At 41.5% G+C, this 26,044-nt stretch overlaps 1 protein-coding gene across 3 annotated transcripts in view; it reads right to left on the bottom strand.

Annotated features, from left to right (window-relative positions):
• Positions 1-3,819: 3,819 nt before the first annotated feature.
• The window catches only part of DCTD (dCMP deaminase), a 59,803-nt gene continuing 37,578 nt past the window's right edge, over positions 3,820-26,044 (bottom strand). For 2 of the 3 annotated variants that reach the window (XM_064449656.1, XM_064449655.1), the window contains exons 2-6: positions 19,650-19,761; positions 18,124-18,259; positions 8,736-8,852; positions 7,111-7,207; positions 3,820-5,135 (exon numbers count right to left, since the gene is read on the bottom strand). In XM_064449656.1, coding sequence (XP_064305726.1) covers positions 5,057-5,135; positions 7,111-7,207; positions 8,736-8,852; positions 18,124-18,259; positions 19,650-19,700 — 480 coding nt within the window. In that variant the 5' untranslated portion in view covers positions 19,701-19,761 and the 3' untranslated portion in view covers positions 3,820-5,056. Of the gene's footprint in view, positions 5,136-7,110; positions 7,208-8,735; positions 8,853-18,123; positions 18,260-19,649; positions 19,762-24,806; positions 24,891-26,044 lie in introns of those variants that run through there. The other variant, XM_064449654.1, reaches the window with a different exon arrangement.

The following is a 26,044-nucleotide window of genomic DNA, read 5'->3' as shown; positions in this document are numbered from 1 at the left end:
AAACACCAGGTAGAGACAGAAAACAAACCACTGTAATTCATGTACCCTGTCACATATATCTCCGTTTTAAGCATTGCCCTTCTGCTGCACAGTTCACAGAAAGATGGTGCCCTCCTTGTTCATTATTCGGAGCGACAGGCAGCAGCCCTCCAGCCACAATTATCTGGTGGTGCCTCATAGGCACGGAGCTGCCCAAGGCACCCTCCTCCCGGGGTAGCTCCTCAGCAGGGAAGGGGTTCAAAGCCCAGCCACATTGATGTGGTTGAAGCATTTGAATGACGTAAATCCAGGGCTCCTGAAGATGAGCAGCTTTAGGAAGCAAGCTGCTGCAATTAAGCTCCTACTCCAGCAAAATAAAATAAAATACTGCTCTCTTTCATAGCTTGATTAACCACACGCTTCATTAAAGCTTTTGCTGCTGTTTAACTGAGCTGTAAATGCTGGGAAGATGCATTTTTTTGAATAAGGCAGAGACAGTTCACAAATCCTTTTTTTTTTTTCTCCTTTTTCCCCCTCATTTCCTTCAAGCCAGAGAAAGTAAACAGGTGACTTCAGTGTAAAAAGAAGGGAACATGGATTTAAAGGTTTCATATGAGGTTTCTTAGACAGTCAGCTCTGTCTAATGCTTTTCTACTGTGCGCCTTTCAGTAGTTCCCAAGGCTGAGAACACAGAGCAGATGCAGACTATGTGCTTGAAACAAGTTTTACCCCTCTGTTCTCAAATCAGAGAGTTTTACATTAGATAAACCTAGATTTTAAAGGGAAGGAAGAGAGAAATCTGCTAAAAGAGGCTTTAGTGGAGCAAACCCTTTGAGCCATTACCACTGAAGAGAGAAAGAGTTGGTACCTCACACTTCCAGCCCTGTATTATATAAATCCCTTTCTTACCTACAACTGAGAAGAAACAGCTGCAAATAAATGGCCTTTCAGCTGTGGTCACTTCTGTATTTCATCCTTAAGTGCTCCCAGTGTAGCAAAAACCCAAGCCAACCCCGCTGGATTACTACACAGCACTGCTTGCTGCTCCTTCATGAGTTTCACACTACTCAACAGCCACTTCCAGGCTCCCTGCAGCCCACCTGCTCCCCACAGCCCCAGCCACACCTCGTAAACTTACCCCAGGCCCCCAGGTGAGACCCAGCCCGGTGTAATTGCTGCCTCAGGGCAATCAGGTGAGGCCTCTGCACTTTGTCCCACCTCACTTGCATAGACTCCCATCACCAGCCAAGAGTGGCAAGTCAGAATTTTTGTCTATTTTGTTTGTTCACACCAGCTTAAAATCCCTGCAAGATTAGTTTTGGTAGCAGACACCCTACTGCAGCTTCTGCAGTTACGCACCTAAGAGCTTTCAGTCTGAGTGATGCACCAGAAGAGCTTTTATTGGCAACATTATCATCGGCTGTTTTGGAAATCAGAACAATTGTACTGGTCACAGCATACTTTTTGTTATCTTTGTGAAAATATTCCTAAAATACAAAGCAATAAAATGCTCAGTCAGTGATCAGAGCTTCAAAGAGATGGCAATTATGCTCTCATTCAGTATGCCAGCCTCTGAAACCACCCCTTCTTAAATGAACTATACGTAAATAAGATTGCCCATTCCTTGGGTTCTCCGACAGGGGAATAGAATAATACTTCGAAGGAAAATCTAGATGATGGCAGGATTTAGATTGAACCTTTAAGTCAGAGTTATATTGAACAGGATAGGATCTCAGCATTTCACTTGAATGTGATTTCTCCCTCCAATTAATGCTGCTCAAGTAACTGCCAAAGTGCTCCCCAGAGCCTCCTTTCAGCTTCCTGTACTGGGCTTTTCATGCAATCCCTCACGAAGCCTCAGCCTGCAATCACCTCCCCTTCCCCCAGCAGGCTGGGGAGGTGCTTTACCGTGGAGTGGTGCTGGCGGTCACGATGGGACCCATGAAGTTTCTCGCTGGTCAGCGATCAGGCTCAGAGTAGTGGTCAGTGGTTCAAAGTCCGTCCGTACCAACAACTGATTACTAATGGCTGGAGGAATGGGTTGATGGGAACACATTGAAGTCCTGCACCAGGAACAGAACAAATCCGTGCTGGCTGGGTGCCTGCTGGCTGGAGGGCACCTTGGAAGAAAAGGACCCAGGAATCCAAGTGGACAAGATGACAGGCCTTTGCAACAGAGAAGGCTCTCCACAGACCAGGCGCTACTAGAAAGGGCGTAGCCAGCAGCTCAACAGAAATGATTATTCATGCTCCTCTATTCAGCTTACGTAAGACCACACCTGGAGTAGCGTCATCTTTGGGTTCCCCGTACGAGACATTCAGTGAGGGAACAGCAAGATGGTGAGAGGATGGAGCACATGATGCGTGACAAAGGATGGGAGCATGGCATTTGTTCAGCCTGGAGCAGAGGCGGTTAAAGGTGGGGTAACCTAACCACCGACTTCAGCTTCCTAATGGGTGGTGATAGAGAAGACAGACAGACTCTCTTCAGACACGTAGAGCAAAAGGATGAGAGGCAACAGACATAACCTGTAGCAATGGAAATTCTGACAGAAGAAAAAAGAAAAAGATGCAGTGAGGGTGGATCAAATATTGGAACGGGTGACCAGAAAGGCTGCAGAAGTCTCTCTTCTTGGACGTACTCACCCAGCCAAGGCCTGAGCGACTGGATCCAACTTGTAAGTCAACCATGCTTTCAGCAAGGGGTAAGACTAAACGCCCTCCAGAGGCCCTTCCAGCCTGAATGGTTTGATTCATCTTGAACTCAAGCTTCAGGAGCAGAAACACAATTTATTATATTTACCGGTTTCCATTGCTTCCTCCAGTAATTATTCTTTATTTGGAAGTCAAAGCACTATCTCCTGAACTATTAAAAAAAGGCAGAAGCATACAGATGTCTAGGCATGCACACACAGCAAGGGTCAAACCTTCTTTAAGATTTGCTCTAAAACATTAACCTCAAAGTAAGAATGCGCTGCCTCAGGAGTGTGCGTGTGCTTTTTCCCCCTTCCATAAAGTTGCCCTGGAAATCAGAGCGCCCGCTTACTTAGCCTGAGCCAATTGACAAGTACTCTGAAAGCTTGTATATGGGGCTCTATCAGATCAAAAACTGACCGGTAGAAATCTAAATCCTATCATATTCTCCAGTAGTGCTCTTCTGTTACACAAGCAGGAAAGTCCTTGTTGGGGGAAAAAAAGTCATTATAAAAAACAGTACATTCCTAAAAACACCTGGGCATGGGTTCAAAAAACTCCTGAGTTTTTATGCACATTATACATTCCCATTATCCAAGGCCTGACATAAAAATACTTAAAGTAACCAGAACCACAATGCATACATCTTTTAAGTCTGAACTTAGATCGGCAATTATCTATGAAGAAAACAGCAATTTGCTGCCCAAACCAAAAATTCTGCTTCTTCTCTCCCCTCTGTCCCACTGTCAGACCAGTACAACTCAAAATGCTCCTGCTTATTAATTCAGGCCAAAGAAAAAGACGTGCATAAGCTGTTTTAGTGACATTTTATTAAAGTAATTTTTCAGGTTTCACCCTCCCCCTCCACATATGTGCAAATTTCTTCTTCTGGCAGTAAGCCATACACCAATTTTGAGGTGGAAAACAGTTGCAGGGAAAAAAGAAAGTCAGAAATTACTTTATAAATGGACACATCTTATAATACATTACAATGCTCCCTTTAGTAGCCAAATGGTTCATGAACATTACGCTTTATGTAATGTCACAAATGCACAAAATACGCTTTGCATATGATTGCGAAAACAGCAGCACTCTGGAGCCAAGGACATGGTTTAATATTATAATAATGAGTCTACTTCAATGTAGTGGATTTTAATAAGACTTTAATAATACTGGTATGAAGCCAAATTACATAATGTCCCAAAATATGAAAAAAAGCTTTTATAGAGAAAATAAAAGCTCATTGAAGTATAACCACATTTAAAAAAAAAAAAAACAAACCAACAACCCAACCACCAATGTTATCTAAACAAAGCCATTAGGCATATTTAATTTTAAAAAATCAAATTAGAGAAAAGGAACTCAAATCTATTCCCAGATCTCAAGATAAAATTAAAAAGGATATTATTTTAGGCAACATTTATGAAAATGAAGGTACTACGCCAGCACTGGGAAACAAGCTAACACAATAATTACCTCTTTTGGCACAGATATGGATATGGGTTGACTATCTCCAATTTCTCTCAGAGGACAAAAAATTATTCTGTTATCTTACAGGTTGATTTTAAGACTGAACTGTGTGGGATTGTGTAGAAATAGCTTAGACCAATACAATAATTTCCTTCTACACATGAAAACCAACTCCAGGTAAGAGTCCCAAATGATTTACTCCCTTGACCTGCTCCAGTTCTGGAGTCTTGGGGAAAACAAGGGCTTGAATGCACCTGTAAAGCTCAGTCCGGCACGGACCATTCTCAGAACAACTTCCCCCCTCACCCCTTCCCACGTATGACAGTCTTAGACAGCAATTACAAGAAAAATCAGTATTTCATCTGTTGGATGACACAGGCAGAATATCACACATACTTTAAGCTGTATAACCCTTTAAAATATTAGTGTTATGCTAGCTGGAAGCATGGAAGCTAGGTGGTGTTTGCGTGGATAACCTTTTTCGTCCTTTATTAGGATCAACTATTTAGATCCACGTATCCGATCGAGAGATTAGCATATTCCACTGTACTACCGGTTACAATAAGTACTAGTGTTACACTGAGTCTAAATCAATGCTGACAGCCTACCAGAGCATGTGGTGATGAGTACAGCAAGAATCAGAATAGTTTTCTTTACATACATTATATTGTCTCATCTCCATGTCTCTAGACTTGTAAAGCAGTTTTGATAAAGGCATTAAAAAATTTTAAGTAGATTTAGATTCCACATGACAAGATGAAGTGAGGGGGACATTTTATGCCTTGGATTTCTTAGACATCTACTTTAGCTACAGAAGCCATTAAAAAGTTGCAAGTAACTTCAAGATGAAAGGCATTAGCAGCTTTTTAGAAAAGGATAATCACAGTCTTCTAGAGACTTAATGAGACTTAATTCACAGAAGCTTTTGACTTGGTCTGCTGTTAATTGAATCAAAGTCGATGATGATCTTGTTACACTTTGGCTTGAATTCCCTAAAATAAAGAAAACCACAGATATTAGTTAGTGAGTAGTTAAAACATTTTGCTTGCTTTAGCTCCAGCTAAATTTTTGAAGCAATAAAAAAAACCCCCTCCTCGGATTCACATAGTTTTTATCTCTATGGGAGCCAATTATAGCGCACCACACTGAGAGAAACCTGGACAAGAAAGACTAAGACAAAAAAGACACATGGGGTGGGTTAGCCTGTACATTCTTTGGCTATTGGAGTTCATAAATTACCCAGGAGTCAAAGGACTTTTAACAACTTAGCTGCAGGTGGTGGCATCATGTTACCAGGGCTGGGATTTTTGTTCATGTATATTTATATTTCTAATATTTTTAATATAGATTTAAAAGATATATGTGTATATATGTATAATCTATATGTTTATAGGTACACATATATGTATCCCTAAAAATGTTTTAATGTACTGTAGATGCAATGTATATACACATATACGTATGTATATATAAAAGATATTTGGAATATACTTTGATAAATATTTTGATCACTTTTTTCCTGCCAAGTTTTCAAAGAACACTTTCAAACTTTGCCTCCGTATATTAAAATAATTTTTGTGCTAGGGGAATAGTGGGGAAAAACCAAACTAGTTAAGAGGGAATAATTTTTAAATTGTAACTTTAGAACTGTAAAATTAATTCTGCCACAAAATGTTTCCTTTTATTATCATTAGAGCATCTGCTACAGCAATTAGCAAGGAAGATATTCGGGGACTGAGCATATATTTTCCAGTCTACCAGCAAACAAAGGATTATGCAAATAGTGTGGATTTAGTGCCTAATTAAGCTCTGCAGTTCAATTCAAGAGATTCATTAAGTACCACCTACATCCTTAATAATCAATACAGGAATGAATAACGGTCAACACAGAAAAGCACATGCTGCTGGCCACAGGAACTCTGAATGCTTTGTCCAAAATAGCAATCTGTAGCACAAGAACATTTCTCACCCTGGAGAAGTTGCAAGATTTGACTGGCAAGGGAATGATTTATGCTTTTTAGTCAAATAGTCTTAGTAGACAGGAAATACACTGAAGGACTAAAACTGAATATCAAGTACTGCTGTGTTTTTCCATGGCTGTTTCTTAGCCCAGTGGGCACCCTTCATCCTAAAATTTTATCTGTCAGAATTGTTATGTTTGCAAATTTTTTGAAGCCTTTATATTAATATGGTAAAACTTTTTAGAGTTGCAAAGCCTCCCTGCCTGCATAATTAGCCTCACCCACAGCATGTTATTGCTATCAAACTAGCTGTTGAACAGATTGTCTTTAGGTGTCTCTGTCAGTGTCCTTAAAAACACCACTCTTCAAACATTTCTCAGATTCTCATTACTTTAAGGCAGATATTCCAATTTTTATCCTTTTCTCACAAGAAAAGCTGACCAAAGAAGACTGGACAGCTTTAGACACCAAGAATTAATTATGGGTGGCTGCTTTCACACCTTCCCAAACTGACTGCAACAAAAAGATCCTAAAATTTCAGTAAGGATCAGGTAATCCACACACACAAAAACCACTTGGTCATTTCAGTCCAACTCATACGGTCATAAGATAATTCAGGTTGTAAGGGACTTCAGGGGGTCATCTAGTCTAACCTCCTTCTTGAAGCAGGGTCAGCGATGACTCTCCCAGGTACAATATAACAAATAACCATCATATTCTCAATTTCACTTGCAGTCCAGGAATGAAATTAATATTCCAAATGCACCATTTTCTCATACAAATGTTAAGAAACTGAAATTTAACCACACACAAGACAAAAAAGTGCAGCAGTCTGTCAATCCAGTATCTTTTGCAGGCATACAGAGCAAACCATCTACAAACACTACCAAAGAATAAAATGCTGCACCATGCAAAGAAGAAAAACTTTTGCCCTAAAGCTGGTCTCTTTCACACACCATTTTTTGCTTTCAAAAATAAAAACAGAGTTAATCCAAAGTTCTCTTACCTGTATGTAACACCTGCTAAATCAAACATCCGCCGTGCAGCTGTCATTTCTGCAGTGTCATGATACTTGTCAGACATAAAAATAACTTCCTTTATGCCTAAAAAAGGCATATAGGAAAAATGTTAAAATTATGCTGGAAAAAAAGAGTAACGTCATATAAAAACTGGTGCACAAAATCAGAAAAGGCAGCACCGCTACGTCCCAAAATACTAGAGACGGTACTTGAGAATGTAAGGCTATGTAAGGTAGAGCTGTTTTGGAAAACAGTTCTTTCAAAAACATTGGAAAATGGTTTTTTCCCCACTTTTATCTAAGTTTAACTCAGAAAACCAGAACCAAAAGCTCGCAGGCAAAATCACAAGACAGACAGACTAGAAATTAAGCATTTTTGCAAAAGTAATGGAAAACTTCTTTCTACCTCTCTAATAGAGATAAAATTCCCCACAAAGAACTTAAACCCCAAATCCCATTCCCCTTCCAAATGCATAGCTATAAAGCGATGTTTCTTCCTTTTGTTCTCTGTTTTGCAAATAGCTCCCAGTCCCAGATTCAAATCCTCATAAACAGGAGCTGCCTGAAACTGTTGAATGATCTGTGCGTAAATTACTTAGGCAGGGGAGAAGTGTAAAGGCTGACCCAAGACAAGTTACAAGCATTTCAGAGCCTACCAACTCCTCACTGTATTTACCAGACAACATAAGTATCAATACATTGCAACTTAGCGCCGACCAAGGTGCACAAGGAAAAGGATGAGTGACCACGTTGCGAACAAGCAGCTAATCTACCCTGAAGACCATTTGATTTTGATTCTGTAAGTAAGAGAAATGGAGCACAAATACAGAATACCATCATCTGTCCCCGTTCACCTCTCTTCATTTCAAACCTTACTGACCAAAATAAGGCAGGACTGTGTTTGCTACTTTCTTCCTAGATTCCTGTGGCCATTAGTGGTGAGAGAAACTCCCCAGAATAGCAATCCGTGTTAGGATTGCAGGACTTCACTCGATGAGCAGAATATATGCTACCTTAAAGCAGAGATTTTTACGGAACTGAAGCCTACTGCAGATATGCCTAATCTGAAAAAAGGTGACACATTTAGGCTAGCACACTTGCTGCAGTGGCACGGATTTATAACAATTGTAATGAAAGACATAATTAAAATAGGATCATAGAAGTCTTATGACATTTATGAGCAAAGATATTTTAAAATCTTCAAATATCTACCATGCATCACATTCAAATTAAAATTTCATGTATATACTCCCAACAGACCTGTTGTCATGCGGAAGTTTATTTCTTTCTGCCCTACTCTATTCCATGTGTCAGAGCACAGTAAAATTGACAGTAATTATATGCAAAGCCTGTGTTGTTCTTTGGCAGCTCCTGGTCTAAGTTACAAACCTAAATTAGAAGCACGCTTAGAATCACAGAAGATGCAATTAGCACTGGAAAAATTTGGCACCATTCACATGCAAGAAAACCCCACAAGTAGCATCTTATGAAGTTGACAGTGCAATTAATTTAGATCTAACAGCAGCAATTTAACATCAAATACATCCGTGGTAAGATACCAACGAGCAGGCAGCACTGCAACCCTGACAAATCGAGCTGGCACTACTCCTTACCTGCCTGGATGATGAGCTTTGCACATTCATTACATGGAAATAAGGCAACATACATGCTGCAGCCTTTCACATCAGCTGAGTTTTTGTTCATGATGGCATTCAGTTCGGCATGGCACACTGATTTTAAAAAAAAAAAGAAACAATTCATAATGCTGTTTGTTAAAATAAATCAGTCGAACTAAAATTAAAGTGTTACAATATAACTGCTTACATCCTTTCAAAGGCAAATAGCTTGCACAGCTCGTCATAAAGGGCTGTGGAAGAAATAAAAGCAAATACCAAGATCAATGAAGGTCAATTGTTCTGACCAGGCTGCCGATTAGTAATGATATCATTAAGCACATTAGCATTGCCATTTGCTAACACCTATTGCAGGCAACAAAGCCGTAGGCTGTGGGCCAAGTAGTTGCAACCACCCTAAGTGAAGCAATATCTCACAGCTTCACAACTCTCTGGAGTATCTAATTGCCAGTATAAAACAGCTCATTTATGTGTTTACATGCACAGACAGGAACAGTCATATGGTTATAAGAGTGCACTGTGAGCTCTTAAAGGCAGGAGAATCGCGAAGTAAAACCGAGCAGCTCCGTCCTCTGGGTCTCAGAATGGCTCAGCGCTGCTGCATGATTCTCTCACCCCAAGAATACACAAGACACACTCAACCATAAAAATGTCCCGGCTTTAATATTAAAGTGAGTTTACTGCTCATTAAAAGGTGCCAGACTTCCCAAGCAGGAAAACAGTCCTCAATTTCTCCAAGGATTTGAGATAGGCCAGGTAGCAACAGACCACTCTGCCTTATTCCACTGTAACACAATAGCCCTTTCTGGACAGATCGCCCCTTAGGGTTTAGGTTTTTGTGCTGTACACATCAGCAGATTACCTAACGTGTTACCAACACAGGTGAGAAGACCACAGTTTCTGTGTCATCCACCATGAACCTCTGAAAAAAACATTAGGATCTCTGCGAGAACTTCCTGTTTACTCCTAGGAATGACAGCAAGTTGCATAATTTATGTACCTACCTACTAAGAAACCTCCTGCTGCCCTGACTTACTTCATAAACAGGTGCTGAAGTGTGGTGTGGGTTTGAGCTCATCTAGAGACCTGCACGTGCAGACAACATTAAGAGTTTTTCCACTGCTTGTTTTGAAGAATGTGTTTAAACAAAAAAGTTTCCCTCTCCCTTGAATACAGGGGAAAATTAAAACAGGCAAAGTTAGGAGCACAAGCTCACAGTATACTTCCTACTAGGTACTGACCTCTGTGTGAATGATCTCACCACACAAAGAATAACTGAGTGCAGCACCTCCAACACACAGGAATCCTCACCGAATGGAAATGTTTCCGCATGCGCTAAATGTCTACATGGAATTTTCTATATAGCAGCTAATGCACTATAAATTTACAGCCTAACTTACAGCACGCAAGCTTTCCCATGTAGACAAGTCACAAAGGACCAAACACTTGCTAAACAAAGCTGAGTATCAACTTCTACAAGCCGTCCCCAGCATCACCATGACCATGCTGTCCACATACCTTCTCATAAACAGTAAAGCCAGAAACGAACATAAAAATTAGGAAATTTAACAAAAGCAAACAGAAAAAAACCCCAACATTTCTACTGCAACTGTAATGGGGTCACACTGTATTTTAAACATATGCCATTAAGTGTACAAGATATACAATTCTATGCATCTATACATTTAGAAAATCCAGAAAATACATTCAACTCCAAGTACATTACCGAGTTGCACTAATATTACGTGGGCTTTGCAATAAATAGTCAGAGAATTATTTTTCTGGGGTTACAGAGAATTGAGTGAAAGAGAGTATCATTATTTCCGCAGCTGGAACTAGGTTATGTCAACAGGGCAGAAACATCACTTTTAAGTTTCTTGAAACAATATACTTACGTTCTAGGCAGCAGTCTAAAATATGGAAGGCCTCCAGAAAGAAGGATGAGGGAACGTTTTTAAAGGCTCATATAACAAAAAAAAAAAACACAAACCCCACACCCTAATCCCTTCAGTAAATATTTTTCCTTCACTAAAACTCAGAAATCTTCAGCTGTAAAACCAGACGAGTTTCATTATTAGTACTGCAACAAGTTTCCTTCCTGCCCTGATGAGCCTTCTCTTTCTGCAGACTTCTATGAACTTTCAACAACCAACCCCAAGAAAAAACAAGTTCAGGCCAAAAATAACTTAAAAGAAGATAATCAGCTGGAGCGAGGGAAGAGATAAATTTTGCCTCCTGCTCATCTTAAAAAGTTGAGATGATTTGAAGTTAAGAACTGAGTATTTTAATGCACTTATTGCAGAAAGTTGTATGGGACTAGAAGTTTGCATTGATTCCAGAAGTCTTTTTTTTTTTCCTTCCAATATTTCTTTTTTTTAGTCTGCTGGGCTATTAAATACAAAACCATTTCGGCTCAGTTGTTGGAACTTGGAAGAATATTCCAGGAAACTATAATTACATGTGTCTTTGTTTTATACATTTCCCTAGATATCTGCTACTGGCCTCTGTGAGGGATGTTACGCTAGACAGTGCTTAAGAGGGTATAGGCATCAGGCAAATATTTTTAGGCTTTGTCCCATCACTCTTCATTGCCTCTTGCTCATATTCCCCTCTCTCTGACAGACAGGCATTGACTGTTAGCTGATTTATAGATAAGATGGTCCATTAGCCCCGGATTTTTCTTATAGACCTGTCCAGCTTTGTACAGAGCATTAGTGAGAGAGGGAAAACAAATCCAGGAGTCCAAAATCCCTCTTGTTAACAAGTAAGTAGTTCACATTTGGGATGTTAGGAAGTTTTCTAAACTGTTAAGAGCTCCTACCTATAGTTACATGTTGCGCTCTCTCAGACAGTAAGAAGCTAAAAAAATAACCTTCCACAGGTGCACTCCATTCAGAAGTCTGAAAACTGTATATTTAAATAGACAGTAAACCTAAGAATTTTTACAATACCCTACGGGGGGCCCTGGTGTTTTGTTTTTGTGTTTGGTTTTTTTTTTTAATAATATTAATGTATAGCCAACATAATATTAAGCCTGCAACACTGGTTTTCATTCTGGAAAAGTTGTTTGAGAAGTATTCTCGAAAGGCTTCATTAGCTGAAGAAATAACCATGCAGTGAGAAGTTAGTGTGCACTCCGACATTGCCACCACCTGCTACTATATTCATGAGAGGGGGGAAAAAAGTAAAAAAAAGCAAATGAATGACTGCTTCATTACTGGTAGTATTAATTGCTACTGTTTCTAGCTTTTTTCATTGCACACTCCTTTGTGTTGCATACATGAAGAGGCACTCATCCTTAAGCCTACCTGTAAATCAGAGACCCCTACTTACCCTATTAATGGTAATTTTTCAGGATTAACCACTTAATACGAGCATGCTCTTAGTGGGTTGCAGAGTCAGAAGTATTCTTCCCATCTACTAAAAGTGTTCTGACTGGTGATTTTATGAGAGCTACAGGACTAGTTGAAGTGTTTCTTAATACTCTTCAAAGGCTTACATGCTTGATAAAGAGCTTGGAGTAGGGACCACCACAACATTTCACCTTTTAAGTAGTAATCAGTGAAGGGGCTGGGGGCAATGACCTTTCTACGTGATTAATTACTAACTGAGCCAGGCTAGGAATTTTTAGAAATTGTGCACTAAATACTGTGTTACATTTGAAAAGAACACATTTCAATGCATATAGATTGTCATGCAGCAAGTCTTGACTTATTTATTAATGTAAGTTTTTATACTGCCATGTTAACCAACTTGACAAATATTAGGGATTCCCAATACAGACACATCATAATAGCACAGTGTTCTTCAACAGGAACCTGGCACAGAAATGGATACAGGGAGTTCTGTAATTTAGCCCACTTCTCAGTCTTTCGGTAAAATCTTCACCTTTTTGTGGTAATCCCTTATCCATTCTGTCTTTGTCCAAGCTCCACCTACCAGTCATCCCTTACTTGCTGGACCCCTGACACTGGATACAGCAAGGATCATAGAAGGGACCAAAATATTATTGGAAGGAAGGGTGTCTGGAGTGACAGCCACTGGGGGCAGTGGTTGATGAACCTGGAATTTGTAGAATGACATCAATCTTTTTTCAACCTTTGTGAAAGCATAGGGATGGTTGCTGGTCACTGCATTTAGGGGAAGGCGGGACACTGATGTTGGGCTGACACTGCCCTCAGCCATTCCTGCTGCTGTCTTTCTTGCTCTGCATGCTGGAGGAAGAGCAGTTGATGTGGTTAGGGCAGGAAGGCAAGGATAATACCACCAAATTTCATTGGAGTCCTAGCCTTTTCAGACTGCAGTCAGAATAACAGGAACAGTCCCAACCTCACTGCTTTCTTCTGTGAAAAAGGACAACTTGGAAGTGAAGATGGGAACCACTTAGCCCATATCTGAATGTCACAAATTCTGCTGGGGACAAACCAGAGAAACTCCATTCAAAACTTGAGAAGCATTAGCTAATCCACCCCACTTCCCAGTTCCTCCCATCCTGCTCCAAGTTTCTCCTACTCTCAGCAGAACACAGAGGCATTTCTTAGTGGGCACGCAGAATGAGATAAATTATTCTTGTGTTTCCAAATCTCCAAACTTATAGAGGTTTGATGTATAACACCAGAACTGGAGAGAAACCCATGCAGAACAAGGGAGTGAGTGGCTGTAGGTGGAGACTGTGCTATGGATCCCCTTTCCAGCTGAATCCTCAGCTTTGCACTGCCAATTGGAGAGAGAGCATCACGCTTCCTCATAGTGCCTTATCAAGTTTTGTGCTGTCAAAATAACAGCTTCTACAAAAGTAACATTTGCCTGAATATCTTTGAGTGTTCATCTCTCTAAAAATTGACAAAAAGCTCATAATCCTAACACGAGGAAATGTTGATAACAGTTTGTTTCATTTACACAGCAGGTACTGTTCAATTAGAACATACTTTTTGCCACAGCACATATTTTATAGTATCTGAACCTGTATAAATATTTGTAAGCCTATTTACTCAATATTTTTTTTATTGCTCAGAGGTTTCTAAATTTGCCAGTCATTTTAATTTAAAACTCTCTTAATTAGAGACTGGTTGTCAAATGGATGTGCTTAGATTACAGTGGAGACAGAGGGCATAACAAGAGCACAGCAACCAGCATTAGTGGGAAAACTTGCATTAACAGGAAAAAAAATGTAGTATTTTAAATGATCTGTGAAAGAAAACTGAGCATCATCAAATCCTTGGATTCATCTAAGGGAAACAAAGGGCACTCACTTTTTCACTCTGAAAGACAGAATTTTGTCTAATTATTAAGAAGCTTCTGCACACAGTACTGAACACAATGCTTCAGGAAGAGCTTTTAATAACAACTTGGTAAAGTAGGTGTTCAAAATTGGCCCTTCACTTCTCTCTTGTGCGCAGAAACATCCCTGCTCCTGTCACTGACTGGCAGCCTGGAAAGAGCCAGCTCAAACATAGCAATGAAAGCCTGATTTTGTGCTGTGCAAAATGACATCCTGCAAAACACCCTGTGCTTTCTGACATAATGAGACTATACTACTAAACTGTTCAAATATGCACTACAACTAGAAGGAAGAAAGTTTTAATCTGCTTCAAGACTCTTATAAGGAATGTGTAGTATCAATACAGGTGATCCACATCACTATTCCTGTAATATCCAAACACCTTGGAAACATTTGCATCCTCTAAGATGAAGTGAGCACTACCTACCACATTTTGATGCTTTCTTTCAGTAGCAGCTCAGGTTACTCTTAGATATGGGTAAATACAGATTTTTTTTAACCAAGCACGACCCTTTCCCTAACACTCAGCTGAGCAGAACCCACACTTGAGGGTACAGGTCAGAGATGTACAGTAATCTGGAGCAGACATAGATAACAAGACACTGGTGAATTTCAAGCCAACAAACTTCAAGATACAGAAAAATTTAAGAGTGACATGACTTGTTTAGCCTCACAACAAAAGTTCAAAAGTTTATTGCTATCAGTAAGTGCACAGGGGAAGTTGGGAAAGGAGGAAGGGTTAATCACAGCGCATAAGAAAAGCTAAAAGAACAATCCTGGCACACACAAGAACATATAAACTAACAACAAATAAATTTAGGGTGGAAACTGGAAGTTTTCTAGCCATGAAACACTGAATCTGATCAGAGCTGTAGGGTCAATGCACCCATCTGTTCTGCTGGAGCTCAATAAATTTATTACAGGCTCATCTAACACAGTTCTGCAAAGATAGCCTCTGGGTCCAATCCCCTGCTATGTCTATGCTGCTAAACAAAGAGAGGGCCAGGGAACGACCCTTGGCCCTGAGGCCAAGTGGCATAGACTGGCTCCTGTTCATCTTACTCAGGGCTCCATCAGCATTACATAGCACTTGGCCCTGGGTTTCCTCAAGGCTCCATGTCTCAAGAGTCCCACGGCACCACATACTTATTTTGTATGTCTCAGTTCAAAGTGCATAAAGGAGTGAGATGACTTTTTTTGCAGCCCACCAGAGTGGTATTTTCACAGCAGGAAACACAGTATGCCTTGCATATCCCCCAGTACGGCCTGAGGGAGGGGGGAGGGTTAAGCATACCATCTCAGCAGGCTTTGCATTACACTCCTATGCAGGATGACAGTTTTCTTGCAGCCTTTTTCCTACCCTGCCCTCTGGAGCAGCCTTTGAGCAAGCCATTCGCAGAGGAATGCTCAGGCTTTGTTCTGGAGAAAGCTAGTCAGAGTGGTCCAAAACAGATGGAAGTGAGCTAATGTTTATACCTAACCCACAACAGTATATAAAACCAGGAGGTCAGCATTCAGATCCACCCCCAGCCCTTTTCTGCAGCACTGCAGATGCACAAAGTAGCTCTAGAAGACACGTTCCAAGTTAGTGTGGTGGTACATGCACAATTACCATCAGCTGTACCTAATAAACTACATCGCAGCTCTAGTGATGAAGGTGCCAGCGCTCCCGTAAGCTAATGGAGCACACAGCAAGATTGTACCATCTCTGAACAAGCTCGTCAGGAAAAAGCAAGGATAAAAAGTTCAATTTACTAAATGCTGTGATGATTAGCAAAAGCGGAAAGGAAAACATGACAGTTTAATGAGATTTTAGCAGCAATTCTATGTGTCTCTCTGCATCTACCAGAATTTTTTAAAGCAGAAGATTTTTTTATATATATACTTGTCTGGTCTGTCAACTGTGCTATCAAGATTAATAAGAAACTGCTATAGTTTAAATGATCTGTGAATTACAAAACAGGTCGTTTATTCATCACAGCAGACACTTCATGTTACAAAGTTGTGATTTTTTTAATGAGGTGAAGACTAAGATTCTTGGGGGGAAGGGCAGTAGTTAGACCAAATTCTAGAAATGAACTAATCTCTCCAGGCTGTTAGATTGGTTAGTGCATTCTTTGAACATCATGTATTAGAGATTCTTACTTTACTCCACATCTTTTGGAGTCAGAATTAACTAAAAAAAAATTCTCAGGCCATCTTGTACAAAGATTCCTCACAAATTCATACAGCATTTTTAGTTTAAATTGGTCAGCTTAGATTTGAGTGCCGGGAACACGCTTAGGTCTGAGACCACCCACACTGATCCTAGTTCAGAACTGAGACATTACAGCAGCATAAAGATTCAACCAAAATCAATATTCTGTTTTCAGTACTTTGTATTTAATCAATGGACTAACACTTGTTTCCTCCCCCTATAAATAAAGAACAGTCATACCAAGTTGTACCATTATGGTACTGTCTTTATATGTAAAACCAGTGCTTCTGTGCTTCAGAGCAGACTTAAAATTTGGCAGGAGCTGGCCCTAGTACCAGGAATACATCTTTTATGAAAAATAATATGAAACTGTCTCAAGCTTAAGAGGTTAGAGGTTTTATAACAAATTGGTAAAGTGAACAAGGACAAAGTACCAGGGTTTTAAGAACTCAAATACGTAACTGATTAATTATGTGCTGAACCTCTGCATAGCATAATGTGATTCAGTGCTATGGGAAACCAGAAAATGTAATGCCAGTTTTTAGAGGGAGCTCTGGGTGAACACAGGGAATAGCAAAACTCATGGATGTTGACTTTCTGTATCAAGACCAACTGTTAGAAGTTACAAGTAAAAAACAGAATTAATAGGTAGAGATAAATACTGACACTGGAAAAGAATCAATATCTCTTTGTGAAAGGTGAACTCTGGTGCTCATTCCCCCCCACCCATGCACAGGGAAGGGAGAATTTCTCAGGGCTCTTGTTCAGTTTTGCTATTCTTACCCCCTGCCACTCCTGAGCCTAGGACAGGCTGAGATGCAACACAGGATGAAGGAGCTCCTAATACCCATTTTTATTGTGCCCATGGCTTCTGCTGCATTGGTCTCACCCCACAGAGGTACAGTGGGAGCCAGGGTGGAAGCAGAAAGACGAAGAAAGGAGATTTAAGAGAGCATACATTCCTCCCTTACTTATCAGTCCTAACCATGGTTCTTCCCCAACATCAGATACTGCACGCCACAAGGCGGCTCTCAACTCCATTTCCATACCCAGCACTCATGGAGCCTGAGGCAGCCCAGCAAGTTGTCTCCTTGGTTCCTGCAAACCACACCTGGCCCAGAGGAGTAACTGTACAGCCCTGTTGATAGGTGCACCAAGTCACAGAGGACCCTTCAAAGCAGGCTTGCAGAAGGCCAAGTTATGCCTGCTGCAAAGACAAAGACGGGATTCAAAGCAGCACTCAGCCACATTTACCATGAAATCACCCCTGCTCTTCACTCCTTTTCTTTATTTAGTAAATGAGAATCAAACCAGAGGCTGAAATAGTCAATGAAAGTCACATCACCCATAGCAGGGAAGATCCACTGCACACCAGATGAGGCAAAAATGGCATGGAATGACAGCAATCAATACTTGAGACAAACAAAATTTAGCTCCTTCATAATATGTACTGCCTATGCCATCATCACCTGAACACTGGAATTTCCCACAATCACTGGAGCTTACAATTTTAATACCTGTATTTTAGACCCAATTATTTGTTTTGCATATACATGCTCTCTGTAATTTCTGTGGAGACAAACACACAGAAGCAGCAATCATCTGCATACACTGCAACTGTGTGCTAATGAGCTGCATTATATTTACAAGTTTTCACTACACAATCCAAAATGGCTAATCATTTATGAACATACTTCACCAGGAAGTCAGTCTTTCATAAAGACTGTTTTAATTTATTTTCAGAGGTGTGATTTTTATCCTGATGTATCACATATGAGCACATTAACAAAATCAGGTGAGTAGAAGAAAAACTGATCAATATTTTACCAGCTGAACTGTCACACATACAGACACCACAAGTCTGACCTGCCAACCACAGGAAGCCTTACCATAAGGATATTTTGTGTCTAGTCTATGTGCTGCTGTTCTGGTCCAGGGTAGTACATCATCGCTGCAGCCATTAGGCATCCCATTGTATCCAATTCCAACAATCTTGTTTTCTGAATTTACAATGCAGGCACCAACCTAAATAAAATCAGATTTATACAGTACCAACAGCATGCAAAATGATGTATCAGCAAGAAAGACGGGACCTGAAAAGTCAGTCCTACAGTTTTCATTTAAGAGGTGCAAGCTTCACTTTATATTAAGTCACACCATCTAGTGAGCAAGGCTACAATTGTACCTAACTGGTGGAGCTTTAAAATAAATCAGGGCAGATGCAAGCCTGCTACCCCTCTGGTCATGCAGCCCCCATCCCAGCCTGCCAGCACTGTTCCTTGTCGGAATATGAAGTGAACCTAGTTCAGGGAACAGAACCGGCACTGAACTAACCCTACTAAAGATAAGTTTTCTGTCAGTTCAACTCCCCAAACTAGCTTTTCTAGCAGCAGTACCAGCAGCAGCAGCAAAGGAAAAGGTATGGAAGATGCAACAGAAATGCAGCAGTGTTGACTTAGGCAGAGATAGGCTCACAAATCTTTGTGACTTATTCATGCTAACATGCACCAAAATACCAGACCTTTTAACTCCCATCCTTTTTTACTTTAATCCAGGCTTGCCCAGGGACCCTTCTTACAGAATGAAGTGTCCCATTTTTATGTTTTCTGTCCATATTTTAGATTTATTGAAATGGCAATAGTACTGATTTTCATTCACACAATGTGTTTATCAACCAGCTCTCAGGTAACAAAAATTTAGCCCTAAGTGAATAACCTTCAGAGAACTAAGAGCCATAACATACAGAAGCCAGCGAGTAATCGAGTGGACTGTTAACATGCATTTTATTCCATGGCTTTACTGGGATTTGCCTCCTGAATTTTTTCACACAAAGGAAGCCTAACAAGACGACTGGGTCCTGCAGGATAGCATTTTTCAGGGGATGTATCAATCACCTCAAACCAATATTCAACAGAGGCACATGAAAGAAGCAAAGAATGGGGACAGACAGTGAAGCAGAGGCAGAAGGGGAACCTGAGGGAGGAACCAAACTAAAAGAAAATTCCAGTCAACGCAAGAACAAACAAAAGGGAATTTTTATATTCTGACAGGTGAGGAAAAGGAACTTGTAAAATCCTGTGTCTTAAAAAATTACAATCTAAAACTTTAAGTCGTTATATCCTCCTCTAAAAGTAACTATATTTACTGGAAAAAGGAAAGAAAATGCATGTGTTATTTTAACCTCTAGATTAAAAGATTTACAAAACTCCAAGCCGTAAATGTACACACAGAATTATACACGAGGCCAGACCCAGTAAGACAATTTCTGTAACAAAATGTGCTGACGATGTTAAAAAATGAATAGCTATATACTGAAATAACTTTCAATAAGAAATCCCTGAAAGTGCTACATGAGCACCTAATGCGATATGCAATATAGATTAGGTTATGATATTCTTGTATGTTGCCTTCTTACCTGAGAACTTGGATCCTTGCTTCTTTGTGCTGATAAAAAAGCTACTGCCATAAAATATTCGGGCCATTCCAAATAATCCTCTCGTTTTTTGCAGGATGCTTCATTGCCGAAACTATAGTTCATGGAAAAAAACAGCCATCAGCAAACAACACACAGCTAGAGTTATTACAGATTGTATTCTTTTAATGTGCACAAGTTTAAAGTAACCAGGATCAGAATCTGACTAAGAAGACCACACATTCACTAATATTTTAACAATAAAACCACCAGCGTTACATGCTTTCCAGGAACTTATATTTGCAATATTTCCTTTCAGGGGAAAGGCACCCAAGTGAGGTTGCAAATTTCAGTTTTAGATAAGAAGGCTGAGCTATTCAGAGCACCGAGCTATTCAAAGACAGAGCAATTTATCCTTTGTAGATAACACCTTGTATGTTTCTAAGATTCAGGTATATCATGTACTGACATTCTTTTCAGCTAAACAACATAGTCTTTTTTTTTATGATGACTGTGCTAACTGCGAGCCTCTAATTTAAGCTATTTTGTACCTCTGCCTACAACAAGAGCTTGCTCAGTTGCTATTTGGTAGCTTCCTGTGCAGTCATTTGTTTCTGCCCGCACAGTTATTGCCAGGAGTTTGCCTCTCATTATAACACTTACCAGCAAAAATCTGAGGCTGCAAGCCATCCTGATAGCCCCCTGCTAAGCTTCTCTTGAGATTATGTCCTATGAAAGCCTTCTAAAAACTGAGAGGAGATGGGTTCAAGAACTTTTCCCTTAGATATAATGCAGAAAAGTGGAAAAAGTGGCACAAAAGGTTGCATCTTTCCCTGCATGGGGGGATTTATTTGTGGGAAGGAGGGAGGGGAGTAAAAAAAAAAAAAAAAAAAAAGGTGATGCCTGCTTATGACTGAAAGACTGCTTGGACAGTGTAAGATGCAACAACAGGGAAATTTCTGTGCTTTTCAGCTCAAAGAGAGGAAAGACAGACATCTCTCTCTCCCCTCCTTGGCCTCCCAACATATTTAAGCTTTGCAAATTTCAAGAAAAAGATCAAATTCAAAGAAATTTCCCCAAACTCTACACCTGAAAACCAAAACGATGGCACATCTCAAACACAGTAATTATCCTATTAAAATACAAGGGCCACAGTATTTTTCTTCTTGGGCTTCTCTGACCAAGGACTACAGCCTGAGATACCCTTCCAGCAATGTACAGCCATACAGAAAAATTACACCATGGGTAACTGCAAGCAGCAAGACATCTCCTAGCAACTCTAGCACTCTCTGAAGACAAACAAATATTACAAGTATTTTGTTAATTATTATTTTTATAACCAAAAACATAAACAGCATATTTTAGAGGCTTGCAGTTAGCTTGTCATAAAGAGGTTATGCTATTTGAGGAAGACAGTGCCACCACATGATAAAATTGTACTTGAGAAACCTACAGGGTGCTATTTACCGAAGATAAATTGCTGGGTTTTAATAGCTCATATATGGCACATTACAAGTTAGCAATTTTGGTTTGTTCTTGGAATGAATGACAATCATCTTTAAGGCCATTGTCTCAACATAAGGAGGGAGAAACATACACTCTTGGTGTAACCTGCATACCTCTCTCACACTTTGACAACATTGTGAATAGTGCCCAGAACTGTCAATTGTCAAAGCAAACACAAAAATCAAGTACGTGATTCTGAGAGTGCCCAAACTGGCTTTAATCATCGTAACTAAAGGGTTGGGGCAGTATCCTACTAAGAAAAGTGTTCAGAGAAGTGTTCAAAGAAGCTCACAGCAGAAAGAAGAAATTAAAGACATGCCCTCACACTTCTCCATGTCAAACTGAACTTTGACAGGTTAACTGAAATACCAAGAAACTGCTTCAGCTGATCTGAGCGATTATTTAAAATATCTCACAAAAGCAGATTCACAAAATCCAAAACACCATCAGACTTTAAATGATCAGTTTAATACATTCCCAGCTTCACAGTGATGCCTTCAGAGAGGCACGCAACACACAACCACACAGAACACAACACAGAACTACTATTCTGAATAAAAGATTCTGGGGAAAGAACTCCAGAAAGACAGTAAGTACTCTGAACTAAGAGACTGTGAGATCTCCTTTTGTTAAATTATTCCCTAGCAACCCCATTTATTCAAAACACAACAAAAACTATTTAGTTTTCTCATAAATACAGAGCTGTATGTAAGTGGAGGATCCTCAGAGTACCAACTTCACAGGGAGAGGAGCTCGTCTGAAAAATAAGCAGAAGGCTTACATCAAAGAGAACGAAAAAAGAAACACTTACTCAATTACTTCTACTTAACATCACATATTTGGATAGAATTCCCTCAGCTCAGCGCACAGGAACACAAGAGTGTGAAATGGGTATAAAACACTTAATTTTGGGTTGAGCAAAAGCCAAGGACTTGGCTAGCGGTCAAGCACACACAGGAAAATTAAGTTTATTGATTTGGGGCAGATGATCACCTTCCTCACGCTCATCTGCAAGTTCTAGAATTGCACGAATGAAAGCTACTCTAGAAAATATTATAGCTAGCTGTAAAATAAGCAATTAAGGCTTACCCTTGTGATAACTCATAAGAACTTATGAATCAAAATAAACGGAATTGAAAGCCATGAAGATAACACTGCTCAAGAAGGGGAAAAATATCCTTAAATTCTAGAGTCGTCAGTAGTCTGTAGAAAAGTGTGAGTAAACAGAATTTCAAAGGAAAATAGAGAAACAATTTCTGCAATTAGAGGACAGCGTCTCCCTTTTCAGTTCTTTTTCACTCATCTAGGCTTCAAGCAAGCTGTAACACCATCTGAAAGGGAAGGAAGTTCATTCAGCTACTAAAACAAAAAGGTCTATCTTAATGAAAAATTTAGTTGAGAATCCTAAAACAGAATACACCACTTCAAATCTTTTCATAGGACAATTATGACAGTCAATTACACAACAATATAGTACAACTAGAGAACTGGTAGGTATCAGACTTTTCTTCTCCCCTTTTTTTAAGTTTTTCCTCTGCTTTCTTATCTCTGATGTCATGTGCATTATGTCCAACTCTATTGTAGTAGGTTTTTTCTCCTCAGTATCAATTATGTTACTGAAGATTAACTATTAATATTTTGTCACTCAACTCACAGAATTTAACGTAAAAAAGACGTAAAGTATGTATTAAAAATAAAAATTAAACATCGTCAGCAATGCTTTTGCTCCCCAAAAGCCAAACAGGATATGTGTTCTTGATGAATTTCAATACTAGCTTCGAGTTTCATAGTTTTGCTTATGAGACAATTTCTTATCATGTCATATGAATGTGGCATTTCCTTTACTTGAGGATTGTCATCTTTCCCCTCATATAGGTACTGAGCTATGGTAATTACCTATTCCTTACTGGGAGGCAAGGTTTTGAGAGAGACAGAGACAAAAATGAACCTTTCTTACAGAAAAACAATACTCTATGCATTGAAAATTAACTATATTCAAATTTTTGCTGATAACCCACCAAACCTGTAAATACAAACACTTCGTAGAAATACTGAGCCCCAGTTGAGCAGCACAAGAATATTTTCCTTCACTGAATGTATTTCACTTTCACAGCACCACTTCTTTGACTTTAATTAATTGCATATTGGTCACCCCAGTCCCCATTTCACAGAATTGATGGGGTTGGCACTTGCTCCTGTTGAATTTCATGGGGCTCCCCTCAGCTCAGCTCTCCAGCCTGTCCAGGTCTCGCTGGATGGCAGCACAGCCTTCTGGTGTATCAGCCACTCCTCCCAGCTTGGTATCATCAGCAAACTTGCTGAGGTTACACTCTATCCCATCATCCAGGTCATTGACGAACATATTGAACAAGACTGGACCCAGCACAGACCGCTGGGGAACACCGCTAGTTACGGGCCTCCAACCAGATTCTGCCCCATTGATCACGACCCTATTCAGACTGCTGTTCAGCCAGTTCTCAGTCCACCTCACTGACCACTCAACCAACCCACTTCCTTAGCTTGTCTGTGAGGATGTTACGGGAGACAGCGTTGAATGCCTTACTGAAGTCAAGATAGACAACATCCACTGCTCTCCCTTCATCGACCCAGCCAGTCACGCCATCACAGGAGGCTGTCAGGTTGGTCAAGCATGATCTTCCCTTGGTGAATCCATGTTGACTGTTTCTGATGACCTTCTTGTCCTCTACATGCCTGGAGATGACCTCCAGGATGAACTGCTCCATCACCTTTCTGGGGATAGAGGTGAGGCTGACTGGCCTATAGTTTCTTTCTTGCCCTTTTTGAAGACTGGAGTGACACCAGCTACCCTGCAGTCCTCAGGCACCTCTCCTGGCCTCCATGACCTTTCAAAGATGACGGAGAGTGGCTTAGCGACACCATCCGCCAGCTCCCTCAGCACTCGTGGGTGCATCCCATCGGGCTATTATTTCAGGAAATAATGAATACATGACACCTCACCTGCTCTTTCTCCTATCCCAATGATTACAAAAAATAAATAAAACAGGCCATACCCTCGCGACAGGGCCTTCAAGAAACACCTTCCCGCAGTGCCTCCCCCTCCACGGCCACAGCCGGCGCTGCCCGGGCCCCACCCCACCCCACCCCGCCCGGCGGGGGAGCCCCTCTGCACCGCGGAGCCCGACCTCCACGCGTGGGAGCCTTCCCACCGCAGGAGTAAGAGCCCAGCTGCCTCCCCCATCCCACCCTGCCCCACTCAGAGCCCCCCAGCCGGGACGGGACCCGCTGCGCGGCCTCCGCGAACGCAGCCGGGGGTTGACCAGGGCGGGCGCCGCCGCTCTCCCCGCACGCGCACACACACACACACACACGCGCCGGGGCCGACCGCGTGGCGCAGGCCTCGGCCGGCAGCACCCCGGGCCCGCCGCCGTGTCTGCCGGCCCCCCGCTACCGGGGGTGGGATGAAACCCCCGGCCGAGGAGGGAGAAAGTTTAGTCAGTCACGGGTGCGAGGTGGAGGAGGGAACCGCTGGCTGACAGGCGGGAAGGGCTTGGAAATGGCGGGACCCCCCCCCCAGGACCCGCAGCCCCTCCAAGCCACCGCCTCCTCAGCGCAGCCCTCGGCGGCGGGGAGGCGAGCCCACGCGCGGGCCGGGGCCGGCCCCAGGCAGCGTACCCGTTAACGTGGCGGCTGGGCTGGTGGCTGCTCATCCCGCCGCGGCCACGGTCTCTTTCGCCGCTTGGCGCCAAAGGGGAAAGGGGCGGGCGGCGGGGAGGAGCGGGGCGGGGGGGCGGGGGCGGTGTGTGCGGCTCGCCGCCGTGTCGCGCCGCGGGCCTGGGCTGAGGGAGGGCGACGGGCTGCTCTTGATCTAGCGCATCAGGACGGCTCTTCCTGACCGCAGGAGACCGCTTCCACCCGTACGCTTCTGCGAGCCTCGGCCGGACTTTAAATGAGTCACTCTAATACGCGTTCTTGTAGTTTTCGGTTTTCTGACAGGTGCTTCTTGTAACGTTATGCTTCGACATAAGTATGCAGGTTTTCACCCAGTTCATGCTCTTGAAGTACATGCTATTTATTAAAGCTTAACATACTAAAATGTCTAAAAATCGGGTTTTTGTTCTCTGGATATGAAATTTATGTGGAAAGTGAGTTATGGTTCATTAATACCTCCAGCTGCTGCCAGGTTTTAGAAGTCTCCCGGGATACTCAGGTAGCTGAACATATATACATAGCCCATTACAGTGCAAAATAAATGGTATAATAATAAATACTAAATGTTGGTATGATGTGTTTGTCTTCCTTCTGTGAGGAGCTGCCTACCCTGGCTGGCTGGTTGCTACAGGGGCCTGCCTTCATGGAAGCACTCAAATGGGAGCAAGGTGCAGATGTTCGCTCCATGGGGTTGTGAGACATCAGGTGAAGGCTGCCCAAACCCAGCCGTACGTGTCCGATTCAGTTCCCACCGGCCACAGTGATGACAGCTGCAATAAACTCAGTGATGGACAAAAGGAAAACACTCGCCTTTGAGAGCATCCCCAAGGGGGATTTGTGTGTGCCAGCTGTGCAGCTTGCACTGCACGTGTGCTGCACCATTGATCTGAACGTGGCCAACAGACATGGCTGTGATAATGATTTCCTGCAGCCTGGTCAAAAATCTTCATCTAGGAGGATGCTTCAGGTTGGGAAAAAGGACATTTTTGGTAAACTGAGCACATAGTAGTCCTATCCCAGAAGCTGTCTTTATAGTTCCCCCAACCGACCATATGCATAGCAAAGTGCACAAGTAAGTACACCAGGTAAGTTAGTACACTAACATGTGCAAGAAGACAACTAAGTCAAGGAACCTGCCGTGGTCGTAGTTATTCTTGAAGCTATGCCAAAAGAGAGAGAGACTGCAGTGATCAAAACAGAGG

This window comes from Phalacrocorax carbo, chromosome 4 (genome assembly GCF_963921805.1).
Source record: "Phalacrocorax carbo chromosome 4, bPhaCar2.1, whole genome shotgun sequence".
Lineage (NCBI taxonomy): Eukaryota > Metazoa > Chordata > Aves > Suliformes > Phalacrocoracidae > Phalacrocorax > Phalacrocorax carbo.
Note: the sequence above shows the minus strand (reverse complement) of the source record. Positions and strands in the feature narration are given on the sequence as shown.